General features: G+C 40.0%; 1 protein-coding gene across 1 annotated transcript; it reads right to left on the bottom strand.

The window, feature by feature from the left end:
- Positions 1-23: 23 nt before the first annotated feature.
- LOC139728791 (MSL complex subunit 3-like) lies at positions 24-25,172 on the bottom strand. Its single transcript, XM_071639731.1, has 12 exons — positions 25,053-25,172; positions 17,961-18,043; positions 16,025-16,120; positions 12,890-12,966; positions 10,002-10,051; positions 9,141-9,254; positions 8,358-8,554; positions 6,495-6,656; positions 4,756-4,947; positions 3,695-4,263; positions 1,504-1,588; positions 24-144 (listed from the first exon to the last, which is right to left on the bottom strand). The coding sequence occupies exons 1-12, from the start codon at positions 25,155-25,157 to the stop codon at positions 24-26; spliced, it is 1,851 nt and encodes a 616-aa protein (XP_071495832.1). The 5' UTR covers positions 25,158-25,172.
- Between the last annotated feature and the right edge of the window lie 637 nt (positions 25,173-25,809).

Below are 25,809 nucleotides of genomic sequence, written 5' to 3'. Positions count from 1 at the left end.
GTGTTTACGTCTCTCTCCGCTGTTCACTTGGGGACGAGGGAGCGCCTCCCTCTGCTTGTCTCGATGTCCGTCTTGATGTCGGCGGCGTTGATGTATGCCTTGTCGGGGAAGTACTCCAGCAGTTGATCAGTAGCAGACAACCACCTGTAGATAGGTAAGAGGTGATGAGGACATGGTACATGTAACTTTACAGTCACCCACACATTCTACCAGACTGTGACATATTGCAAGCAAACAATGTTCCCTGACTGGGGGAAAAAAAAAGGGTCTAGGGCAATTATCTCTTGAGCAATTACCCCAGACCCTTTCCCTGACCTTAACCCTAATCCTAAATCCTGAACCTAACTAAATCTAACCTAAAACCTAAACCTAACCGGCCGCTGACCGTGTTTGACAGGTAACTACTATGCAAAGGGTCTTTAGAATGGCTTTTCTCAAGGGGGGGGGGGGGGGGGGGGGGGGTTTAATGGCTGCACACAGCAGGTGGCCACTATAGACAAGTGGTTGGGAGGTTTAACTGTATGCCAGGCACACTGTATATTCATACATGTGGATAAATGAATATTTGACTGATCTAAAAAGAATTACTTTACATGTGGATAAATGCAGATGTTACTGACCTAAGAATGTTTTTATCTTCAATACAGCCGCAAAAAAATAATAATAATAACAACAACAAAAAGAGTCAACCAAGCTATTAACTCTTTATGTACCATGGTGGAAAAACCCTGTGTGCCACATTATTCTGAGACACCAACATAATCATGCTTTGAGAAAACATTCTGTTTTTCAAATATGTAAAACTTTTATAAATTTCTGTTGAATTGGATATGCAGTGAGCACAGTCGTAGAGGAAATGCCAAGCTTTGCTTCAATCTAAATTGTATGACAAATCTATGATTCTTTTTCTTTCAAATGCCCAGTAGCTACATTTCTGTAAAGACATGACTTTTGCAAACAAATCAGTGACAGAAACTTAGAATTTATACGCAAATCCAATAGGGAACACCGCTTGCTAGTTAATCACCACATAAAATGCAAGCTATGTGTGAGAGGAACGGAATCGCGAGAAACACTTTCATTGTACTATGACATTTGGCGATTTATTGATCGGTTTGGGCGGGTTTGTGCATTTGAGCAGTATATGCGAAGTTGGCACGCCGTCGACCTAGTCGGGCGTGCGAACGTGGCACATATAGAGTTAAAGGGCACCCACCCAAATTGTTCTTCTTCACACTTTGCCTTTAAGTTGTTGAGTCAACTGCCCCACAGTATTTTTCAGACTAATTTTTCTCAGTCTGTTTGGGTCCTTGAGGTGTTGAAGCCATGCTACGGGACAGTGCAATGAGTAAGTTCAGGTTGGAATAGAAAAAACGAAGTGAATCACTATACTAACTCCTATGACGCAGTTCTTCTCAACCGTGTTTTTGTTTTTCGCTTTTCTTGCAATGCGTACAGTATCAGTGACCTAGGTGAGAGATGTTAACCTTTCCATCTCATTACCTGAGAAACATCTCGATGTGCTTGACGAGGGGCTTCAGCTTCTTGGGAGGGAGCTCCATGCGACCAAGCATTTCCGGCAGCTTCACTGTGGGTGGGAAGACAGGAGTTAGAAACAATACAAATTAACGAGAATTCTCCACCTCTTCACTTTAAAAAAAAAAAAAATGAAACACATTTTTGGATCCCGGCACGTTTTGTAACATGCCCAAATATGAAACGCCTACACTGCTGTAAAATGTGTCACAGACATGTATCTGTTAACACTTGCTAAGAATACAAATCTGCCATTTCCTGTTTTAAAAACGACTAAAAAAAAATGAAGAAATGCCTGCCACATCATGTCATTCTGGGGCACTAAATATACAGCACTAGTGAAGATTTCAAGCACAAATTGAAAAATCATTGCTACCTGCTCATTTGATGACAATGCGATTAAATTGTCATAATACATGTATTCACACATAAACAAATGGGAGAATTGGAAGGGCACAATATAAATTATAATCACCTCTTCTACTTATCATGCTTTAACTGTACGACTCTTATCTTTATTAAGAGAATATGAATGAAACCTTTTTGCACCTATTTCTTTAATTGAATCTTTAAAAAAAAAAAAAAAAAATGATTTGGCTTAAAAGTTCTCTCTCTTATAATCAACAATAACCGCAATGCAGAATTCCACATAAATTTTCAGCATGTATGCAGTGCTGGTTGCAGACAGACTCTGTGGTGCGCATTCATGAAGGTAAAATTTATCAAGCCCATAGTTCAAATTTAGCCCATGGATAATGAAACATGTGTGTTTTCATTATTGTTATGCATTTACACAATCAAAATTTCCACCATCCATATCAAAACTAGCCTTAAACTACCTTTGTTAAATCAAACTTGCAAGTCTTGTTGTGAATGATAGATGATAAAAACTTTCATATACATCGCTCAAGGGATGGTGCAGTTTTGGCTGAGATGGGGCTACCGGTTTTCAACCTTTTTTTGATGATGATTTTGTGAGATAAAGAAAAACCTGAGATATCTAAAGCAAAGCGATCCTAATAAAAGGTGGGACCCACCTTTTATAAGGATCGCTTTTGTTTTACTTTGTCCAGGATATCTCAGCCATTTCAAAACTGATTTTCATCAAATGAACTTTGAATTCCATTCAGAATTGTATGCTCTCCAGCATTTCATACAGTGGTTTCAAAGCATCTTGCAAAAAGTTAAAGGCTGAATCCTCACCTCAACCAATACTATATCATCCCTTTAAACAATCTTAAACGTATGCTCAACAGGGTTGTGAAATATGCAAGGGCAAATGCTGCATAATACAGCCTTCGTGCCATGGTCTATCACACAATGCAAATAACTCATAGACCTCCAAGGCACAATGACAGTCAATCTAGTCCGGGTTTGATTAGGAAACTTGAAAACATAATGCCTTTGGCAACACTTCGTGGTGGTGTCATAAAATCCCTCACAGATCTGTCCTGTCCTGCTATGACCTCGAACCTTGCTCACTGATAATTAAAAAATCGTACGTTTTTTATATTTTGTTGCTTGTTTTCAATGCATTCAAGCTTTAGCTTCTCAAAAAATTTCTGTGGTAAGTTTTTGTGTACCTGCTAAGAAATTAGACTCATCCAATTCTTCAGCCTTTGCAAGGAGCCTGTGTGCCAGGCCTTCCTTATGAACAACCTTCCTGAAGATATAAAGAAATGTGAATTACCTGATTCCTTTAAAAACCACCTCAAAATGTATGCTATACTTTTTAAGCGATTGTGTCAATTTTGTAAGGACCTTAATTTGTTCTTTGTTTACTACCATTTGAGCATTGTGCAGAGTGGATTTGGCACATTTTACAGACCCTGTAGCCTGCGCATTCATGGGTGGTTCAACTGAATGAATCTTCATATGCTGTCCACCGGTGCACAGATGAAAACCAGGAATAGTGTCCATCAGCCACTTGTCAGCGGATATGGCCATGGAAGCATGTATTCATCAGTAACAGTTGACTCTGAAGAATCTCGACTGTGCGTAAACTTACACAGAGATCAGTTATAAAGCCATACACAATTTGTTACGGGGATTCCCGACAATATCCAAGTTGGGGGAGCCTTCCCACTCCACGGTATCCCCACAATACCGGGTCTTTAAGTCCCATAAATTATCATGATTAGTAATTATCATAACTCACCAAACAGTCGGAGCAGGTGTTGAGCCCCATAGACTCTACAGGGAGGCTCGGCTCCGTTGTAGTTAGCATTATCTGGGAGCAGCTTCCAACAATTCTTCTCAATGCTGAAGACCCTGTCATCTGTCGTTCCCTCCTCCTGCTTGATGCTCACGTCCGACATCTGCGGAATCTTGCCCACGTCCGCGGCGGACGAAGCCTTGTCCCTGGGCTTCACCGCACGGTCGGCGTCCCCGTTGCTAAGGGCGGCCCTCGTCGGCGACGACCCCGCCACGGGCAGGGTGGGCTCCGACGCCACGGTGGAAGCCTCCAGCGACGGGATGCTGTCCATGTTTGGGATGATGGGTGGGGAGGATGCGGAGGAGGACGAGGAATGGGACGCGAGGCGGGCTGAATGCCGGACATTCCTGATCGGGAGCTGATGGTTGACTGTTTCTTTGGCGTCGTTGTCTTCACGCTTGTGTGCGGAGACAGGCTTGGCGTCGGTGCTCCTCCGTCGACTGTTATCAGATGAGCGCAACTCTCTCGTAGCTGGGGTCGGTGTGGGCTGATTGTAGTTACTTGTTGATGATCTATGGTATCATCACAAAGACATACCGGGTAGATATCAAGGTGTAAATGTAATAATGCAGAGACTGTCTCCAACCACACTTTAAATTAATGAAATTCACTTCATGGTGGTGTGTTTGAATGTCAAAGCTTTTAGTGCTTCTGTTCAAACTTCTAAATTCTTTTTGTTTTGAAACCCTCTACAATGACTGAAATATACAAAATATATTTTTCCAACATCACAGGAAAATTCAGGATTGCTCTGCTAACAATCTTGTTATCTAAAGGTTCTCGTCAATTCTATCCCTTCATGGCTTTTTATTTTTCCTCTACCCTGTCTTAATAGTTACCACATTTAAACAAGAAAAGGGGGCTATGGAAGTGTTTCAGCTAAAATAAGACGAGGCATGTGGTAGTTCTGATTATGCAGTGAAAGTGACACGGGATAACTTCCTCTTATTGACTTTTGCTGCATCTTTAACTGGGGCTCCTGTCTGACAGGGGAGCACTTTTACCTCCTGGTGACTCTCTTGGCGGGGGCTGGCTCTCTCTCCTCCTTTTCTTCTTTCTCCTCCATCAAAGGCTCTGGTTTCAGAATGGGAGGGGGGTCGTTAGGACCCGGTGTCTGGGGCTCCAGGATGGGCGGAGTCTCTTTGCTAGGCGACAGACTCCGCCTTCTCGTGGTCTTCACACTGCCATTGACAGTTCTGGGGGACAGAAGTGAAATCTTTTGTTATTATAGAGTTTGGAAGAACATCACCTGCATCTCAAGTCTTTCTTCTTCTTTTTTTATTAGAATGCAAAAAGTAGGTTCATACAAATAACAAAACTTTGGTGATCATGAAGCACAAGGTACCAGGGGGAAAAAAAAATTAAGAGCTATCATAATCAGGGCGGTGAATTAGTTCAGTTGGTAGCACGTCTGCCTCACAATGCAAAGGACCCCGCTTCGATCCCCAAGTCCCACTGAGCAATGATGTGTGTAATCACACCGTCCCCCTCTAGCAAGAGGCAAAACACTCTGTCCCTCAGATAGGACATACAAAGCAAGTGCCGTAATGTGTCTCGCCCACAAACGTACAACACCTTTTTTTTAATTTTGTTCACAAATGGACCTATGGATCAAAAGTTAGGAGTCATAATTAAATGCACAGTACATTGGGCCCTAAAAGTTCATTGACCCCTGCCTGTGACCTTTGACCTTGTGGTGACCATAAACTCTCCAAGGTACCATCTACCATCCAAGTTTGGTCACAAATAGACTTATGGATCAAAAGTTAGGGTCCATAATCGAAACGCGCCCTAAAAACTTAACATTGGGCCCTAAAAGTTCATTGACCCCTGTTTGTGACCTTTGACCTTGTGGTGACCATCAACTCCCCAAGGTACATCAACCATCCAAGTTTGGTTACAAATAGACTTACGGATCAAAAGTTATGACCCATAATTGAAACGCGCCCTAAAAACTTGACATTGGGCCCTAAAAGTTCATTGACCCCTGCCTGTGACCTTTGACCTTGTGGTGACCATAAACTCCCCAAGGTACATCTACCATTCAAGTTTGGTCACAAATACACTTACAGATCAAAAGTTATGGCCCATAATCGAAACGTGCCCTAAAAACTTAACATTGGGCCCTAAAAGTTCATTGACTCCTGCCTGTGACCTTTAACCTTGAGGTGACCTTCATACTTGGTAAAAGGTAAAACTTTGTATGACCACTCTTCCCTCCAAGTTTGATTCAAATTGAAGCCCAGAGTACAGAGTGATTTAAGTTTTTATAATGTTACGGACAGACTACGGACGGACGGACGGACGGACGACGGACGGACAGACGCCGCAGGCGATCCCTTAGTCTCCCCTTACCTCCGGTGGGCTTGACAAAAATAGAGGTCCCGTATATAAGAGAGTCACAACTCATGCACGTAAAAGATCCTGCTTCATTTATTCATCGCAAAGAGCAGGTTAGGGTGTTTAACCCGGTGAGGCTGTCCCGCCTTACATTCAACTGGACCCCATGGAAGACCAGCTATTGCAGCTGAATATGGGCTATCCAGCCATCTTCTCAGTAGTCATAGATCATTAACCTAATGAGATCTAATCTAATGAAATGGAATTGGAAATGTAACCATTCTTAGTATGACAATATAAGGTATCAAAGCGATGCATGACTGCCACCACAAATATATCATTTGAAATTGAGAGGTACATATGAATAATTTTGTAGACAATTGCACATGCCAGAATAGCATACAGTTTTGTCTTGGGTCCCTCCTTGGGGCTGTTGCTGGAGATTTGTCGCTGTGCGTAGAGCTGCCTGTGCTGTGCTCTCTCACAGTCGTACAGGAGGTTGGTTGGTAGCAGGAAATCAAACAAGATCCTGATGCCATCCAACACTTCTCGACACAAGTCAACACTGGCAGTTGGAAAAAAGATGGGGGGAAAAAGCAAAGATGAACGTTGTGAAATCAAGACTGCAACTGTAAGACACCAGGGCCCCGTTTTATCAAAAGATAAACTCGATTTTAAATTTCCTTACCACACAGGCTGCCACAGACTTACAGTTGAAATCAACTATATAATCAATTTTAACTCTTCATAAAACAGGGCCCTGATAACTCAAAAAAATGACTAGATGATATTAAGATAACTGCTATAGAATAATGTGGCATTGTAATGAAAATTTCTAAGTACATGCATGTAGCACTTTTACATGCAACATCTGCTTAACGTTTGTATGAACACTTGAACTACAACATTTAAGGAGAAAAATCACAAGTCTTGTAGCAATCTCTTAACCATCAAATAAGAACAAGCAAACAAAACATGTCTTGATCGTGTGCTGGCATACTGTAAAGTGCAATATTTGAGTTCATGCTCTCTCAGCAGGTTTCTCAGATCTCCTTTGTTTTGTTTGTGTAACTCTACAAATGCACTTAGGTAAGCAAATTCAAGTCATCCTTTGCAACACAAGTCCCATTAATCAAACATTCCATGATTACCACAATGTGAGTGTGGTGAAACAAATTAAACCCACAAAGCTGCAAATGAGTAACCTCCATCAAAGGTCCTGTTTACCTTTGGGAGCAGTGATATAAAAATGTTCAAGATACCACATTTGATGCATACATGTAGGTCAGTTGTATCACAAAACATCCTACCATATAACATTTTTGCAATAAAGCCTAAAATATGAGGAGATATCACAATTTTTCTCATTAAACCATAACTGTAGACAGTTTAGTCTGGAAACATTTTTATTATAACTATTGTTCACATTTTGTATATATGAGAATACTTAACATCGATTATACCGGTTCAAATTTTTACATTGGTAGTTTCTATCCCTAACTCACATTTTAGAACTATTTCAAAGCATTGATGCTGGGTTTTTGTTTCATCTGCAACTGATAAATTATGCCTTTCAAGCACCAAGCTGGCTTGAATGAAGACTACCACCTCTTTCTCTATCACTCATTTTTGAGTGACTCTGATTTTTAAGCTGCTTGTGTTGTACGATAAAAACCAAGGTGACATTTAGCTATGGCCTTAAGAGCAGCATATTAGGGAGCTTTAGATTTGCGGCACAGACGTTTGAGAAGAGTGCGTTGGACGTTTTCCTCTCCCCTTGCGTCGTGCTGAAAAGTAGCTTTAGATTATGCTGGGACGCAACATACAAAAAAATAAAATGGCGCCCCCATATGATCGGTGCATGAAGTAGCTCTCTACATTGTGAATTGAGCAGACGTAAAAATAGCACAAAACGCGTAGTGAAAAACTCAGACAACGCAAGCTATAAATACTGTAAAACGAGGAATTTTCGCGTGCACTTTAATTTCGCAAATTTCGCGAGCGCCAAGATTCGCGAAATTAAAATGCACGCGAAAGTCCTTGTTTGCACTATATGCATTGAACGCCAGTGGCACTTCGCGAAAATTTCATGCCACGAAAAAGGCTGTCGGTTCCAATTCGCGAAAAATTCATGCCGCGAATATATCATGTTTTACTGTAGATCGACTTGACGCACGTTTTTGTGCATGCTCAGAACATGTTTTTTTTCCTCTGAACATCCCCATCGTGAAAATCTAAAGCTCCCTATTGCTGGATGATAGCCTACTTGTACTGAGGGAGGGGAGGAGGAGTGATGCTGTCCCCGTTGTTCGTGTTCGCCGAGGCCAGGCTCCCCGGCATGCCGGCTGTGCCTTGCTGCCTGACGTGGACCCGCACGTTGTGTGCCTGGCAGCGGTACGCAAAGTCACGCAGGTAGGTCTCCATAACAGCAAGGGCAGTATTTTCAGGGGGCAGCTGAACCAGCTACACAACGGGAGGCAGAAAAAAAAGAGTAAAAGATGTAAGAGCTGCTATTGGCGACTGTACACTGGTAAACAAAGTAGGCGGGGAAACGAGAAGAAAACCCAGTTTGGCTGATGATGAAAAAAAAAGAAGAAGAAAGTGACAGAATGAAAAATGAAAAGGAAACTTGATTCTCCTATATTAAGGAAAGATACTATGAAATGGACAACGATTTGAGAATACAAAGTGCAGAAAATACAATTCAACGAATACAAACACAGGCACATAGGAGAAGAGGGACCAGACTCAGACATAAGTGCATTCATTATGCAGTAATAAACTTCTCATGATGATAATGATAATAAGAAGGTCTTCTATATCCAAGGTAGTGTTACCACTACCCTACCAGAGGGCCCTGCCATTATTATTACCCTAGCATTGCAAGGTACCTATTTATACACTTGGGTCAAGAGAGACATTGTGAGTAAAAAACATCTTGTCCAGGGATTTAATAAGCACTGGGCGAGGAAACGAACTCGGGTCCTCCCATTTGGAGTCGGGAGTTTCGTCCACCATGACACAGGGCCCCAACAATCATCACGCTTACCATCTGCTTGGTAGTGATGAAGTAGCAGTCATCCTCCAGCTTGGCGTACAAGGCCTCAGGAAAGGTGATGGGTACCTCCACGGCTTCCTCATCGCTCTCGTCATCACTATCACTCTGACAAGATGATTTATCAAGCACGAACAAGCACAGCAAAATTTAGTAACATAATCATACAACAACAAAGTATTAATCTTGCCATTCTTTTCCCAATATCATTGCTGGTACATACAATGAAAACCTTGCAACATTTTCGAAGTAAGTATGAGTGTAGAAAGTAAAACATTTTGCCTCAATCTGATCATAATTTTGCAACAATTTTAAAACCCTCTTGAGGATGACTAGAAGAAATAGAATGCCCCCAGCTTCTACCATTATTTACAGTCACAATTAAACCTGGGCTTAGAAGATGAAGTTGATAAATCTTGACCTTTTACTATGACGACTAACCTTCAAATTCCTTTTTCTCATTATTTTGCCCGTCTTACCTCAATAAATACCAAACGTTAGATTTCATCTGAAAGAATCTGAAAGATCAAGAAATCAAATCCACAGATTACAGAATACTTATGAAAGCGAAGGCTGCCAGAACTTGACAGGTGTACGGATAATGGGGAAAGTTCACACATACATGGGGCTTGGGAACCATTGCCAAAATGTTCTTAAACTTATTGTCATAATCATCTAGTTGTTGAAATCACTGAAGATGATGAATGAGTCCAGATTTTTTTCCACAAGTACATGAAAAATTTGAAGAAAAATTGAAAGGCACATAAGGCAAATCCATTGGATGGGCTCTTTATTCTGCACTTTGTAGAAAAATAATATAAAATACAGTTTCTAAGGATTAATAATGATAGTAACACTTACTGAATTATCATCATAGCTTCCTTCTGTAGAGCTTGCATTGTTTTCTGAAAAGAGACAAAGCATCATATTAAAACTAGGTAAGACAATTCTTCCAAAGCACATACAGTAGTCCACTGGAACACCAGCATTTCTCATGAAATCACTATATTTTCCAGAAGTAAATGCATATAAAGGCCTTTCTGTTGATTAATTTCACTGACCTTGCCCACTGACTACGTATTGACCTTTACTCGTCTCTGCAACAAGAAAATGTGGTGTTCCCAAAGTATTTTTATCCATTACACAAAAAGATATTACCAAGTGACTTATGCCACAGTAAGGCCATAAAGAAAGAAAGAAAAAAAAGAGATCTGGCTAATCTTGTGACCTTTGCACTTTTCCTCTAACAGTTCAGCCAACTAATTGTGTATTCATTTCCAATCCTTCTTGTCAAATATTGCTACTGGACATCCCGAGCTGAAGTTATGGGGGAGAATGTTATCTTTTGACCAACACACAGTGACCTTCGACCCATCTGCACTATCATGGTCATGCAAATAATTGCAACTTACTAGTACCGTACTGTAAAAAGTGGAAACTTTTGCGATTTTGTGCATCCAGAAGCTAGCGCAAAAAAAAAGGACCCGAATATTTTTGCATGCCATGTGTTCTAGTCATTAATATCTTAATTCTGCGGAATCAAAAACATTTGAAATTCATCTTACCTGGCGAAGCACAAAAAATAACTCATAATCACTTTCAGAGTGTTTCGACCCTGTCATCATCTTATATCTTCACTGGACAGTCTTGCCGAGTTTTTGGAAAAACCTCTTTCTTCGTAAGTACAGTGACCATTAAAATTAACATTTCACCACTAGAATTTCATGTATGTAGTAGTCTACTTCATTGCAGCCCTTCCAAAATATTTCAGCACTGGAAATTGTGTGATAAAATGACAGTTTAAACTGAAAAGGTCAGTTTGAGCCATGACCTTCACCAATGGACCAGAAGAATTTTGCCCATGATCAGCACATAACAGGGGCAAATCCAGGAATTCTGTAAAGGGGGGGGGGGGGGGGGGGGGGAACAATATTTCTGGTGCTATTTCCGGGTTTCATCTCATTTTTTTCTTTTTATTTCTTTTGTTTCATCACCAAATAAAGAGGGGGCACATGCCCCGTGCGCCCCCCTCTGGATCCGCCACTGCATGAACATCTCATACTGGTATACCTTGGCCAGATACAAAAAAGAGAAAAACTAGAAATGTCGCTACGGCGACTGGTGTATGCCTCCGCCATAATGCATGGTTCTCCTAATAGGTCTATAGTACAATGTCTTGACAATGTGTGATGACAGTTTCACACAATTGGCAAAATATTAAAATGACAGGTTTGCCACAAATGTGCTGAATGTTCACTTTCCTAGAACTAGGTTCAATTGGATGAATGATTAAAACGTCGGAGTGCAGGTATTTGGGGGAACTGATGATTTTTACTTGACTTTTGACCCTTGTATAAGTTTATGCATTGAGTAATTTTCAAGGTATTGAGAAAAAGTATAATTTCAGTATCAAATGGTAAAATAGTATTATCTAAACCTGGCCTTTGACCTTTGACCTCACAGTTCCAAAGAGAATCACTGTTAGGTAGAACATGCATAAATATGTAAGTTTCATGATAATACCTTGAGTTACTTTTGAGATATGGAGGAAGAAGTGCAATTTAGCACTTTCACTTGACCTTTGACCTTTTGGCAAGAAACTTCCCACAGAATATATATAGGGTTATACATGCATACATCAAGTTAAATAAAAATCCTTCAGGCATTGCATAAATATAAGGAAAGTAGTGATATTTTGAGGAGTTGACCTTGACCTTTGACCCCCTGTCCTTTGACCCATGACCCCCAACTTCCCTAGATAATAGCTGCCCATTGGTACATGCATATATACTAAGTTCCATGAAGATACCTTGAACCATTTGCAAGATATGGAGAAAAACATGAAATTTCAACTTTTTTTTCACAAAATAACCTGTGACCTTTGACCTTTGACCCCGTGACCCTAAAATCCAAACAAAGTATCATCCCCCCAGGATATACCCTCATACCAAGTTTGATGCAAAACCACCTCACGGTTCTTGAGATATCGACAAAATCAAAACGGGACGGACGTACGGACGGACGGACGGACGACCCGAAAACATAATGCCTCCGGCCACTTCGTTGGCGGAGGCATTAAAAAAAAAATCTCCATGGAGTGTTTTGTTTTCCATACATGCCGAAAAGGGATGCAGAATTAATGAAAACAAAACACCTACGGTTGCCTTTGATGTAGCGGCTTGATAATAATGGTGATATCATCACTGATAAAAAAGATTTGTTTGAGCAGATGATACAAACACATGCCTTTAGGGTTCCCTATTTAGCCTGAAGAATGTAATACACGTCAGACTGCCTGTAATTATACAACTAATTCCACCTGTTTTACCTGCACCAATTTTCTACTCAATGGCTTTTAATGATCCTGCACTCTTATGCAATTTTAGTGCTAATGCACGAACATGATATGTCGGCAACTGATTGTGTCAGAAAATTGTTCACATACGAAATCAAATTTACATCATATGGCTACTCCATCAAGTGGCTAGTATTCTGTAGTCAAATGCATATGACAAGTCACACGCTTGATCATCTTTGCAGCGTTAACGAGCTTAAATACCCGGTCACACCCTGTTCTTTTGATGCTATCTTGATGTCACTTAAAAATTCATCACATATCTGTATCCAACATGTTTAACATGGCGACAGGTAGGATGTAAAGAAACAAAAGAAAATCTCTGAGCTGTTGTAGTTTCCATCCCTCTCAACATAAAGGGTAAGTAAAGAAACATTTTGGTGAATACCTTTGGCTAGTTTCTCCCTCTTTAGCTTGGCTTCCTCCAAGATCTCTGACCACGTTCTCTTTCTCCTTTTCTTTCTCCTGTTGATACACAAGTAAATAAACAAAAGAGCGCAAACATATAATGGTACCAGGGGTCCATTTCACAAAGTCATCGCATCAAAGTCTTTACATAAATCTCAGAATGGCCCAAATCGCTCATACGTGCATGTAGCTACACTGTATGTAGAGAAGTAAAATTCATTTCATGAAGTCTCTCACAACAAGTCACAAGTGTGTCTCATGAGCAAAAAATCTCTCATAATTAAATAAACAATTAAATAAAATCAACTACTCTTCCCCGATAGCCTTTTTAGACTGGGAAAGCAGCCAGGAAAAAACAAAACAAAACAAAAAATGCTTGAAATGACACTTCCCTTCTCATTTCTGATGCTTTGCTTACTTTCACTTTCTAAAAAAAAAAAAAAATGTCGATATTTGAGCTTTTGATCCCGCAGAAATCCTCGCCCAGCATGTCAAACAAGAAGAGTAACTCTTCCATGCTAAAGGCCCAAATATGCCCTAAATGCAACAGAATGTAATTTGACACATACAGTATACTAAACATGGCATGTTTGATGCACAGAAGTACATGTAGAAGTGGGCAAAGCTGTGCAGTACACACATTTGAGGAACATGTTTACACATAATGTACATTGTACATGTATGCCATGTATTTTGCTGGGTTTTATATTTCTTTTTTTTTTTATTTTACAAATTTCACGAGTTAGGTGCTATTCAAAAATTTGACAACATGCAAAAATATTAACTCTTAATCTTATCAAAGAAATTCATCATATTCTTCCTAAACTGTTTCGAATAAGTCTGTAAGAGCAAAATCATATTAAATCTACATGTACTGTATGAACTTGCGACTCTATAATACTACCAGCCCAACTTTGCAAATTTGTTCACATTATTTCCTAATTTCACTGATACTGTAAACTGCACATGAAGATTACACATATCAAAGTTAGTATGCCTAACACATGTTACTCAATCAACATACACGAGTATAAAAGGGAGTCATTTAAACTACACAAATACTAGAGAATTTGTAATAGTGTAGGTTGTTTCACAAACGCTCGTCACTCAAACAAGAGCAAACTCTTCAACGATTTTGATGACACTTCCTGCCATACTGCTGCTTCGTCAACGGAATTGGTTGTTTCAATTTCATGCTGTTGATGATCAAGTAAACAACCCTTGGAATACTGAGATCAGCCATGTAGCCTCTTGTAGCCTCTTGATAGTGACATGTACATTTGTTGTTCTCTGTGTACTTGCGTGGGACACGGCCATCAATTTGCTCCCTGTCATCGCGAGGAAGCATGTTCCACGATCACATTGCACACAGCTAATGCTGTCTTCTAGGGCTTCTGCAAGGTCGTGGGTCAAGCGGTAGATTCAGATTCAGCTGCGTTTTAGCAGAGTGAAGCTGTTGTGCAGCAGCTCAGAAATGTGGAAACTCTAAATTGCATCTCTACTTCTGACGTAAGGGCAACACTTGGCCATCAAGAATCATCAGAGGTTCTGTTTCTAATATGCCTTCACAGGATGTGAAACCCTGGCAAAGTTTTCCCAAGTGGAGGGGGTGGTAGAGGGCTCCCCTGATTCCACCATGAACAAACGTAAAACCACAGTCATCATCAACGTACTATTAGCTCTATCACTTCTGATTCTAGAGATTTAATGATTCCTGAATTTTGGGGGGATTCAAATAGGCCCCCTGGGCACCTCCCAGGTGGGGCATGGTACCTATTTGGACAAACTGAGATTCTATCCCCCTGGGGATGCTACCTGTCAAGTTTGGTGAAAAGTGGTCATGTGGTTTTCAAGAAGAAGATGATTTACAAATTAACAATCAATTTAGGCCGCCATTTGGACAAAATCCATTAAAACTTCATAAAAATTCCTGGATCACAATCAAAATTTAATCATCTGTTCCTTGTGTCATTATCAACTTTTCCTGTAAGTTTTTTGTTTTGTTTTGTTTTGTTTTGTTTTGTTTTGTTTTTTTTTTTGGGGGGGGGGGTTTGTGGTTGTTGGTTCTTTTTTTTAAATCCCAATCTGTTCAGAACTTCATGAGTTATTTTGTACACTGACAAACAAACAAACAAAGCAAACCAACTTCGGCAAAAACATACATGCATAAACCTCCTTGGCGGAGGTAACAAACACCCCGTTCAGACTGTCCCCCGTCTCCCGGGGGAAGGGGGAGAGAAATTTTTCTCATTTTATGACCAACCGTCCACACATCCCCCGGTGTGCGGGAGATGGGCACCGGGTGATGTGTGGGCTAGGTCAGCGTCGTGGTAACGTAAGGCGCGCCCGCACATGGTAGCGCGGGAAATGCAACTACCTTGAAGCTACTTAGCCGAGCACAGTATATACGGTACGGTAATAATATTAGCACAGAACAATTGCATGGCGATCAATGTTGAATTGTCGAACTTGATAAAAGGCTTGCTACATCGAGGATAAATGACAGTGGGATTGTATTATTCCTCGGAATGATTAGCTTCATGCTAATGAAGATTTTCAGTAGTGTTAAACTGAGACAATTATACAATTTGAAGCGTCGCAGACAACGTTTCCAGCTGATGATTGTAACATTGTTATTAGCAAAAGTCAACATTTTAACCTGAAATCGCGGTGTATGACATGTACCGAAGCACCACTGCACTGGCCTGGATGGAGCTGTAGTCACGAAATTGTTTACGTTTACCATGGTCGACCTGAGCGGAAGCAGTTCTCTCGACACCCCATTTCGCGCATGCGCACTTATGATTAAAACAGGTGCGCGATCTCGGATTACGAGCCAAGGTCGCTCTTCCTTCGAAAAACCCGGGGGATAGAACCGGAAGACGGGGGACAGAAGAGCAGAGCGTCCAGACTGTCGATTTTCCGGGGGATGTCCTGGGACACGGGGGACAGTCTGAACGGGAGGAAAGAAGGTGTTTATACAAAAAGACCTGCAATGAAATTAAAAGGGACATTTCTCTGCACAATTAACAGAAATGCACTTTCACTGTGACACTGGCGCGACCAACATGTGACCAAAATATGCAACAAATGGCGTTCTGTCACCATTACTCACATCTTCTCCTCTGCCTCCTTCTGCAACTTCTCCTGCAGCTCCAGGTTATCATCTGTGTATTTGAGGATGAAGTTTTCTGGAGCCCATCGGTCCCAGCTGCAGATAGGACAGACGAGATTTACACATCCGTGTTTACAAGCATTTTATACATGTGTCCGGAAGCACTCACACGGAAACATTCCCAATCAAAATGTTGCATCTTTTTTTTTTTTTTTTTTTTGGGGGGGGGGGGGGGAAGATGGGTGGAATGAGGGTAATGCAATGCTGACCACTGGCGCAGGTTTAACGGTCCCTGACCAGCAAAAATCACTGTCAGACCAGTAACGTTTTTCAGGAATGGACCAGTAAAACACATAAAAATTGGGTACCTATTAGTCCGACAGACAGATCGGACAAGTAGAAAAAATGGGTTAGCGTGCAGCCCCGGGTAATGTATCCAAAGTAAATTGTACACAGTGTATCAAACTCATGATAAAAGGGCCAGCATTGTTTACAGGCAGAATACTCGGATAATCTGAAAGAAAAGGAAGGCTGGTTGCATTCATAAGGATAATACTAACAACTTTCTTGCACAAACAGAAATGCCCTCCTGGTCGGCTTACTACTGGCCCCAAGTCCACTATCCATTCTTGGCATTCAATGTCATAGTACCATGCATTTATAAATGTTAACCATCCCTTGACCATCAACTGCACACGTATACATTTTGTATTCTAAACATTGATAGACATACCATAAAGTGTACATAAATATAAGCACATACAGTACGTACACTGTAATTACAATCCATCAATTATTATCCACTGGAATCCCTGATTTGTATCTGTATATATGCATGGTATATTTTTGTATACTGTATTATGGATGGATGGTATACACTTTCGCTTTTCAGTACCCTTCAGAACTGGAAACGACCTTATATCACTTTCAATTCACACTGAAAATGTTAAAATGTAATCAAACCTGTAGATCATACAACTGTACATGAACAATTATTGCACAGCATCGAGGGAAATGATGTTGTAGTTACTAAATCATCAATGCGAAACATAATCATACAGTACACTATCTTGTATCCAAACCACCAGTAGACTTGAGATTCAGTAACACTATTGGCCTATGTCAGTGGTGATATTATGCTTGCTACCAACAGCACCATCTTGTGAAACATGTACATGCATGCATTTGTATTCCATACCCGTACTTCCTTATCTTACATCCAAATTTGATTAAAAAAAAAAAAAATTAGGACGAAATGTACCTTTCTGCTTGATTGCACTCAATCTATTATCCCCCATGAACATTGGGTGGTATTCTTGTACATTTGAGCCCATAAACTTGTCATAAAGTCTCATTTTACAAAAAGAATGTGACTTCCCCTGGTGCCTCTCCATAGCACATAGCAAAATTGAGCTGAAATAAAATACCTCTTCAGTGGCCTTTAACAAACGATTCAGATGCCTATAAATTCTTTACCTCTCATGGCTTTTAACACACACTACTAAACTCAAATGCACAAACTCGTGGCCCAGAGCCACCTGTGCAATTTGAACAACTTTGTATCCTCTGCTCCTAAAGATTGATATCTTGCTTCATTTGCTTTCATAGTGTGGAGAAGCAGGGTTGGGTACTGGTTCTTTAAATACCAGGTAGTAGCTTGTGATAAATTTCAAGCATTCTATATTATTAATAAAAAATGTATTTTCCTTCATCAAAGGTTTCTTTGATAAATAGATTGATTTTATTTGTGGGCTTGTTCTGTTATGTTGGCCATGACATCAGCCTGTATATGCACTGTGCTTTTCCTATGGAAAGGCTACTTTACTGTGTACACCAAGTCAAAGGGTACAATACAGATTTGGCCTTTTGGTTTCAAAGCACGATGCATACTAAATATACCAAATGTCATATTTACTGAAATTATGATGTATCTCACCTATGATTCCAGCCATTAAAATGGACCAAGTACTCCGGAACTCTTTTTCCCCCTTCATCACGAGTCCAATCCACCTTCAGGATCTGTGGGGAGAAATATGATGGTGCAACTCTTACTGTGTATGCTTACAATTTATGATTCCACAGGTTACTAACTTTTAAATTACACAGTGCATGTAGTAAAAACTTAATTCACACTTAGAATATCTAGTGAGGATACCCAATGTGATTCTACCAATTAGACTCATAAGCATCAATTCATTGCCCCCCCCCCCCCCCCCCCCCCCGACTGAAATGCACAACAAAAGCAAGTGGAAGAAACGGTAACTTCTTCAGAAGAGGGGGCTTGATGATATAGGGACACGGGCAAGTAGAAAAATGCAGTTAAATGAATCTTTTTATCTGCCTGTAAAGTTTTGATATTCAAACAGCATACCACATACAGTGCAGGAGGGACTTGACACATTATAAGCAAAACCAACCAAAACACTATAGAGTACAGTAAACACCAAATGCGTATTTCAAATTAATGGGTTTTATTTTTGCAAATTTCATTAGTGGGGTGCTATTCATGAATTTGAAAACACATAAAAATATCAATTTTGATCCTGACATGAATGTGATGCGCATGCACATATTTCTCTGTCCACTGCTGTACTTCATGAAAACAAATTTAACCACTTGTGACTTCTCTGGCACTCCCCTTCCCCCCCCCCCCCCCCCCCCCAATATCTAATGGGAGAACCTATAATGAACACCATTGACAGTAACTCTAGGTGTGACAACTTTTCATTTATGTTGTTATTTTTACTCCTTAGCCACAAAAAAGCTTATAACTGTGCGTCTAACATAGCATTATCTCTGTTACCACCCAAATAACCTTGCGAGCACAATGCATCTTTCTAAATGGTTTTTAAAACCCGTTGAGGATGGACTGATTTTACTATAAACACATTTTCCCATAGACACCTGCCTGAGTATTCTCAGGACTCATCTACAACGGGTTAAGTGGTCCTCATTCGCATCAAAGCAGGGATCTTGCATGCTGATTTGACGATAAGCATATTGCAGATGGAGACTTCTCATGTACAAAATGACAGTCCATCTGTTGTTAAATACACCCTTGCTTCTAATATCTGTAGCCAGGTATGGTCAACTACAGGTGTATACACACAACTGCACACTAACCTTTTCTTTTTTTAATGGCTTGATTTGACAAGTGAAATCATTAGCACTGAAAGTTTGATGGTCCAATCAGAATATCTCTGGACCAAAATAAATGAAAAAAAAATGTTCTCATTTTTCAACAAGGAAAAGTAGAAATTACGCGATGTGTAATATATGTCCCCGCCGGAAGTAGCATTTTGTAGCAAAATGTACAATACAGGTCAAAAATCAAAGTCAAAGGTCAAAGAAGTCAAAGGTCAAAATTCTGTGTACAAGTTTTGAAGCCCTTACCTAGTGCCATCACATAAAGCAAACAGAATCGAAATCGGGTTAGAAATGGCGAAGGAGTAGCATTTTGTAGCCATTGTACAATATAGGTCAAAAATCAAGGTCAAAGGTCAAAGAAGTCAAAGGTCAAAATTCTGTGTAGAAGTTTTGAAGCCCTCACCTAGTGCCATCACATAAAGCAAACGGAATCGAAATCGGGTTAGAAATGGCGAAGGAGTCGCATTTTGTAGCAAAATGTACAATATAGGTCAAAAATCAAGGTCAAAGGTCAAAGAAGTCAAAGGTCGAAATTCTGTGTACAAATTTTGAAGCCCTCACCTAGTGCCATCACATAATGCAAATGGAATCGAAATCGGGTTAGAAATGGCGAAGCAGTAGCATTTTGTAGCAAAATGTACAATATAGGTAAAAAATCAAGGTCAAAGGTCAAAGAAGTCAAAGGTCAAAATTCTGTGTAGAAGTTTTGAAGCCCTCAACTAGTGCCATCACATAAAGCAAACGGAATCGAAATCCGGTTAGAAATGGCGAAGGAGTAGCATTTTGTAGCAAAATGTACAATACAGGTCAAAAAAATCAAGGTCAAAGGTCAAAGAAGTCAAAGGTCAAAATTCTGTGTAAAAGTTTTGAAGCCCTCAACTAGTGCCATCACCTAAAGCAAACGGAATCTAAATCGGGATAGAAATGGCGAAGGAGTAGCATTTTGTAGCAAAATGTACAATATAGGTCAAAGGTCAAGGTCAAAGGTCACAACTGAAATTCTGTATAGAAGTTTCAAAGCTCTCATGTAGTGCTATCATATAAAGCAAACAGAATCAAAATTGGCTCATAAATGACAGAGAAGTAGCAAATTGAAGATTTTGATCACACACGGACGCACACACGGACACACGGACACACACACGTACGGAGCCCGTTTCATAGTCCCCTGCTCGAACTCGTTCGGCGGGGACAAAAAATCTTGTACTGATATCCTCAAATAATTGTATTTTGTTAACACTACATGTATGCATAGCATCACTCAATGTCACATCTATTCCAATTTTTACAGCCCAAACTCCAGACTTGATCACAGTTGTACCAAGGAGCAAACTCTTTTGTACACGTACAGTACAAATACACTAGAACAAGTGTAATGGTCACTGTGATATCATCAAGTACTGTACAATTGTACATGTATGCAATACATTCAAAGTGAGTTGAATTTTTTCGCAAATCAGGACTGCCCAACAATTTCATGAGTATTAAATTCATCATCAAGGAACACAGTAATTGATGCAGACATGTATGTGTGCATATGCCCTTCACATCTGGTTCAGACATAAAAAAAGCATGTTGTTGTTAAATTTGTGATTACCATGCGATTTGCAAAATTCACACAATAAAAACCTTGTAAATAAACAATGTACGGTGTATAAAGTTTTGTGTCTAGACAGGAAATGATTATGCCCCTTAAAGATTGGGAAATTCAAACTGTTGCAGAAAGAAAATACTTTTGGTTTGAAAAAGACTTGCTGATCAACCTCTGACTAAACAGCCATAAAATCCAGTGGGAATGAAACTGTAGTACCAGTATATAATCTGGTAAGCATTGTAAGCGCTCATCATTTGTATTAAACGTGACATCATGCTAGGGTACCATAGAGGATATTACTGTTCTCACCTTAAAATCTTACTATCTTTAAAGTCTTACTATCATACAATAAAATGTGAGTACATGTATGAGTGCTCAGTGCAAGTAAAAACAGCGTGGATCCTCCAACATGGTGGCAGATCCAGCAGGAAGCTGCATTGTTCTGAAGATGGGTAAAGCAGCTCCTTGGAATAATGTTGGGTCGGCAGTGGTTACTACCGGTCCCAGCAGGCGATTTCATGGTCTCGGGTAGAATGAATACTTGTGGGAGTCAATGGTGGACCTATAAACTGTGTATTTGAGTTGGTGATCTTGCCTACCTATGTTGTAGTTAACCGGGATGATATCAGGTGGAAAGGACAGGACAACCAGGTGATGTTGGATTTTGTGAAAAAGTACACAATGTGCAAGGCGGTGGCGAGAGTGAAGGGTCATCATTTAAGGCCAAACCATATTTTAAGTACAACTGAAAACAAGTCAGAATGCTCGAAAAGACATGGAAAAGCTGAAGTGTTGATGCCAAATTAAGAAGAGTACACCGTATGAAATCATTTCATCTCATATTTGTGTTTGGTATCCAGGATGGGATCCTGCTAGTTAACCTGTTCCATACTGAATTCTGAAATGCCCATTCACTTAATACGCAGGCCGCCAGGTTCCTCTGTGGGATGGGTTTATACGAAAGCGTCAGATAATTCATTTGTGGGATGTTCTGTTGATAAGTCTCATTCAATTGAACCAGCTTACAAGTGTACATGAAAGTCTAAACTTCCTCTACAGTATTCAAACTCTTCAAGAGAAGCTGCACTATCAATGCTTGCAGTGGTGCAGTTGATGATACAATCAAAAGTAACCCAACCTAAGTCACACCAAAATGCCTTTTGAAAATGTCACATGCACTGTACAATTTTGTATTATACAAATGTATGATCCAACAACAACAACAACAAAATTACAGTTGTCCTCAAAACTATTCATACCCTTGTTAATTTTTTGTTATCTTTGAAATGAAATAAATTATGCATTTTTACTAAGTTTGATCATGTGCTATATGTGACAAACAAGTGGCAGAATAACAACAATACACAGTTTGTTAAATTCTTCATTTCAGGAATCTTCTATTCATGGATTTATAAGAAGTGCCATGTTCACAATCATTCTAAGTAGAAAATGAAAAAACAAACAAACTGGGTATCTACTCATCCGGCAAGGACAGGTTTGTCCAATAGAAAAAAAAAATGGGTTAGGTCTAGTAGTGTGGTGGAGCCCTGCCAAACTGTAAATGTAATTGTTAAAGAAAACAAAAATGTCATTCTACTTTCTTTACGACTTTTGAGCCAAATTATCCATATTTTCAGTCAGAAAGGTTGGGAGTTCTGTACAGTGTATTACAAAAAACAACAACAATGACAACAACAACAAACTAGCAACAACAACAACAAAAACACAACCCGTCCAAGGCAGGTTCGACCTGCGGTGCCACTATTTGACCAAACACAGAGCATATTGAATTTATGTAGCCTGCAGCCAAATTTTGGACAGCCGTTGTATACATACAAACAGTTGAATGTACTGTATGGTCGAATCATGGGTGGCTTGCTTTACAACCATACAAGTGTGTGGCTGTATACACTGCCATGTAGTAAACTTGCAAATTAATACCTTGCCTGGCTAGGCTGGGCTGTGGGCTGGGAGGCTGGGCAGCCATGCATAATTCATTCCCATGTTTTGTGCGTGTATTAGGCCAAGTAAAAAAAGATAGTAGTTGCTCGTCCTCGCGCGCGTCTATTTTGGCCGCCGCATGCTTTTTTTTGGTATCGGATTTTTTTTTTTCAATTGGCTTTAAGAATATCAAAAACTGTTGTTTCTCATCCCCGCCCGCACCCCTTTTTGATTGCCGCATCAATTTTTTGTTATTTACTATTTTTTATCCGGCGGTTGTCCCGCTGCGAACTCAGAAAATCCTCCGTACCGACTGCGATGGTTTACACTGAAAATTACGTAGGTCTACGTACATAGTTACCAGTACGTCTCGGCGGCACCTCAGCTCACCGTGGTATGGTAAGTGTCATGCATATACGATAGCCTTTTTTCCAAGTCGACCAGTATTTTTCAATCGAAAGTGCCATGTGATTAAACGTAGCGATGATTGTGAAGGATGTTTGCTGTGTGTAAAATGTTAAATGCTTTGCCATCTGGACAAGAAACTACTTCGTTTGAAAAAAATAGTAAATAGTAAGGACCTCCCTCATCACTTGCGTCAACCAACCCGGACGAGAAAATATATTTCATTTTTTAAAAGATAGTAAAATAGTAAATAGTAAGGACCTCCCTCATCACTGATCTCAAAAAACCCGGACGAGAAACTACTTTCTTTTTTTTACTTGGCCTTATCCAGGAGGTCTCGGGTTCGAATGCTGTCAATTGTACTATTACTAGCTACTAATGCTGGAATCCCATTTTCTTTGCTCATTTTTCGATTAATAAATCACATTCATTTCTGGTTAGTTTCCTTCTGTTTGCATATATGTTAAACCATATCAGAGATGGAAGATCAAATGTGACATAAACTTACATGCATTGGCCGATGATGTATTTATAAACTCATGTGGTTAAGGCTTGTGTTTGAATCTATGGCCGGCCTTTCAGCAAATTCAGGTTTGTAGAATTGTATCAAATTAAATCTAGAGTAAAATATCCCGTTTGCGGCAGTTTAAGCATTGTTAAGGGTTTTTCCAACTTGTAAACAAATCAGGCAAATTATTTTCATAAATTCAACCATTTCATATATCATAGACAAGATTATTCATTAACAAAATTGTTTTCATGAAAGAAATTTATCATTGACCAACGCAGTTTTCATGATTTACCAGGGCAAAACCCGGCACAATTTTCGCTGATAAGGGCGATATGCGACGTAGTATTTCTGCTTGCGGCACGATGTACAATCCCTATGCAATACGCGCGTGCTCCGCGATCTTTAGCTGAACGCCTTCACATGTCTCGCGAACATTGCGTAAGCGCCAATTCCCATTGCGAAAGCACGTGAAAATAGCGGGCGCACATGCATTGGCCGCAAACAAGATCGCAATTCTGGCGGTGTTGTTGATGTCTTTCTCGTGTTTTTCTGAATTTTTTCGATGGTAACATCCACTTTCCGAACAAAAATGGCGGCCCACATCGGCTCGCGAAAGTTCTATTTTATGTGAGGATATGTTTTCAAAATCCATGAGCATCGGGAAAACGACAAAAAATCAAGTTTTTTTTTACCATTATTTCTTAATTGGTATGTTAAGAAGTACCGAAAATTTTATTTTGGATGCGATATGTTGTCATTTAGGTGAGAAAATTTCACTTTCGTCAGAGATCGTGCCCATTTTATCGGTTGGTTTTTGTTGATTGTTAGTGTGTTAGTAATAGTATATGTGTAGTGTGCATGTAACAGTGCAATGCTGTGTTTAGCTGTATATTACCGTGTATGTTGTACCTGCCGCGAACAGCTGCACGGCCGCTTACTGACGCAGTTACTGTCTCTATATAGTATATGATAGGGCTGGATCTGGATCTGGATGTTTACGATGCAGGGCCCTACTGGGCATAACGCATCGGATGAGAGAGGGCGCAGGGGTGATTAGAAAGTTATATCAATGGCCTTTTTGAATGAGGCGATTGTGGCGTCACTCAGGTGAGCTGAGATTGAAAAGCTTAAAGAGCAGTTACCATAGGACTAGGAGTGTGTAAATTTAATAAAATTACCAAGAAAAATGGGAAACTCCTTACGGAACTCCAAATTGAGACTGTTAGATGTTAGTATTTACTCTGCCTTACTTTTTAAATATTATACCACCTACACTGCGGAAACTGACAACCACACACAAATATCAAGATGTGGGACAACGTAAACTTCTCACGCGCCTCAACCATTGAATAATGCACAAGGATATCTCATGGAATTTCAGAAGTTTCCCTTCCTTCCCGAACATTGTTTTACTTTCTCTGTATACTTACTTTCGAGTCATATAAAACCCTGACCTTCGTCGGATCGGGTTCGAAACAAAGAACTCTTTCTCCCACACCAAAAACGGCAGGTTTCAGTCCTCTCGTCGCGATCATGTTTTCTGTATAAAAGTAGCGTGTGCTTATTACACACACGCGCCCCGACGCCGTGTTATCCAAACAATAATACAAAGGTCAAAGCATGCAAGAGTGCAATGCTGAGCATGGTTATTCCTGTCGGCCAAGAACTCGTCCGAAAGAATTTCGCCCAGCATGCCACAAGCAGGGGGGTCCCAGAATCGAAAGCCTCCATGTGTGAAGTAGGCCTATATTTCAAAGATTTCAAAGATTTTATTCGACTCTTCCGACCCCATTCCGGGGTATGAGAGTACAACACATAAATACAAGATATGGTTATAACAATATCAAAGAATACATGTTTGTGATATATTACAATGATGTAGGCCTATATATCCAAAATAGTCTATACCTACTAAACATATATACAGTGATATACAAATTGGCAAGCAAGGTTAACTAATCGTATGAACCGTACGACCAAACAATCGTAACATACAGCTAATGATATATGTAATATATGTAATAATATATGTAATAATATATGTAATGTGTTTTTTTTTTCTTCAATTTTTACCGTAAGAGTTTCATCAAAGTCAGTTCCAGCAAACACTGTTGTAATTTAGACGCAGGACACTGTATTTCGCCTTCGATCTTAATGTCCCGTCATTGTGCGACTTTTTTTTTTGTG

The sequence above is a fragment of the Diadema antillarum genome, unplaced genomic scaffold, assembly GCF_040938485.1.
Source record: "Diadema antillarum isolate AM-2024a unplaced genomic scaffold, OU_Dant_1.0 seq00000201_RagTag, whole genome shotgun sequence".
Classification (NCBI taxonomy): Eukaryota; Metazoa; Echinodermata; class Echinoidea; order Diadematoida; family Diadematidae; genus Diadema; species Diadema antillarum.
This window is presented reverse-complemented; position numbering and strand designations above follow the sequence as displayed.

What these genes read in the sequence shown, in the direction of transcription:
- LOC139728791 (XM_071639731.1), bottom strand. Translation starts at nt 25,157, where the DNA reads ATGATCGCGACGAGAGGACTGAAACCTGCCGTTTTTGGTGTGGGAGAA. An exon ending in ATGATGATAATTCAGTAAGT is followed by an intron (nt 9,255 to 10,001) that starts GTTACTATCATT and finishes TCATCTTGTCAG; the next exon opens with AGTGATAGTGATGACGAGAG. An exon ending in TCATCACTACCAAGCAGATG is followed by an intron (nt 8,555 to 9,140) that starts GTAAGCGTGATG and finishes CCCGTTGTGTAG; the next exon opens with CTGGTTCAGCTGCCCCCTGA.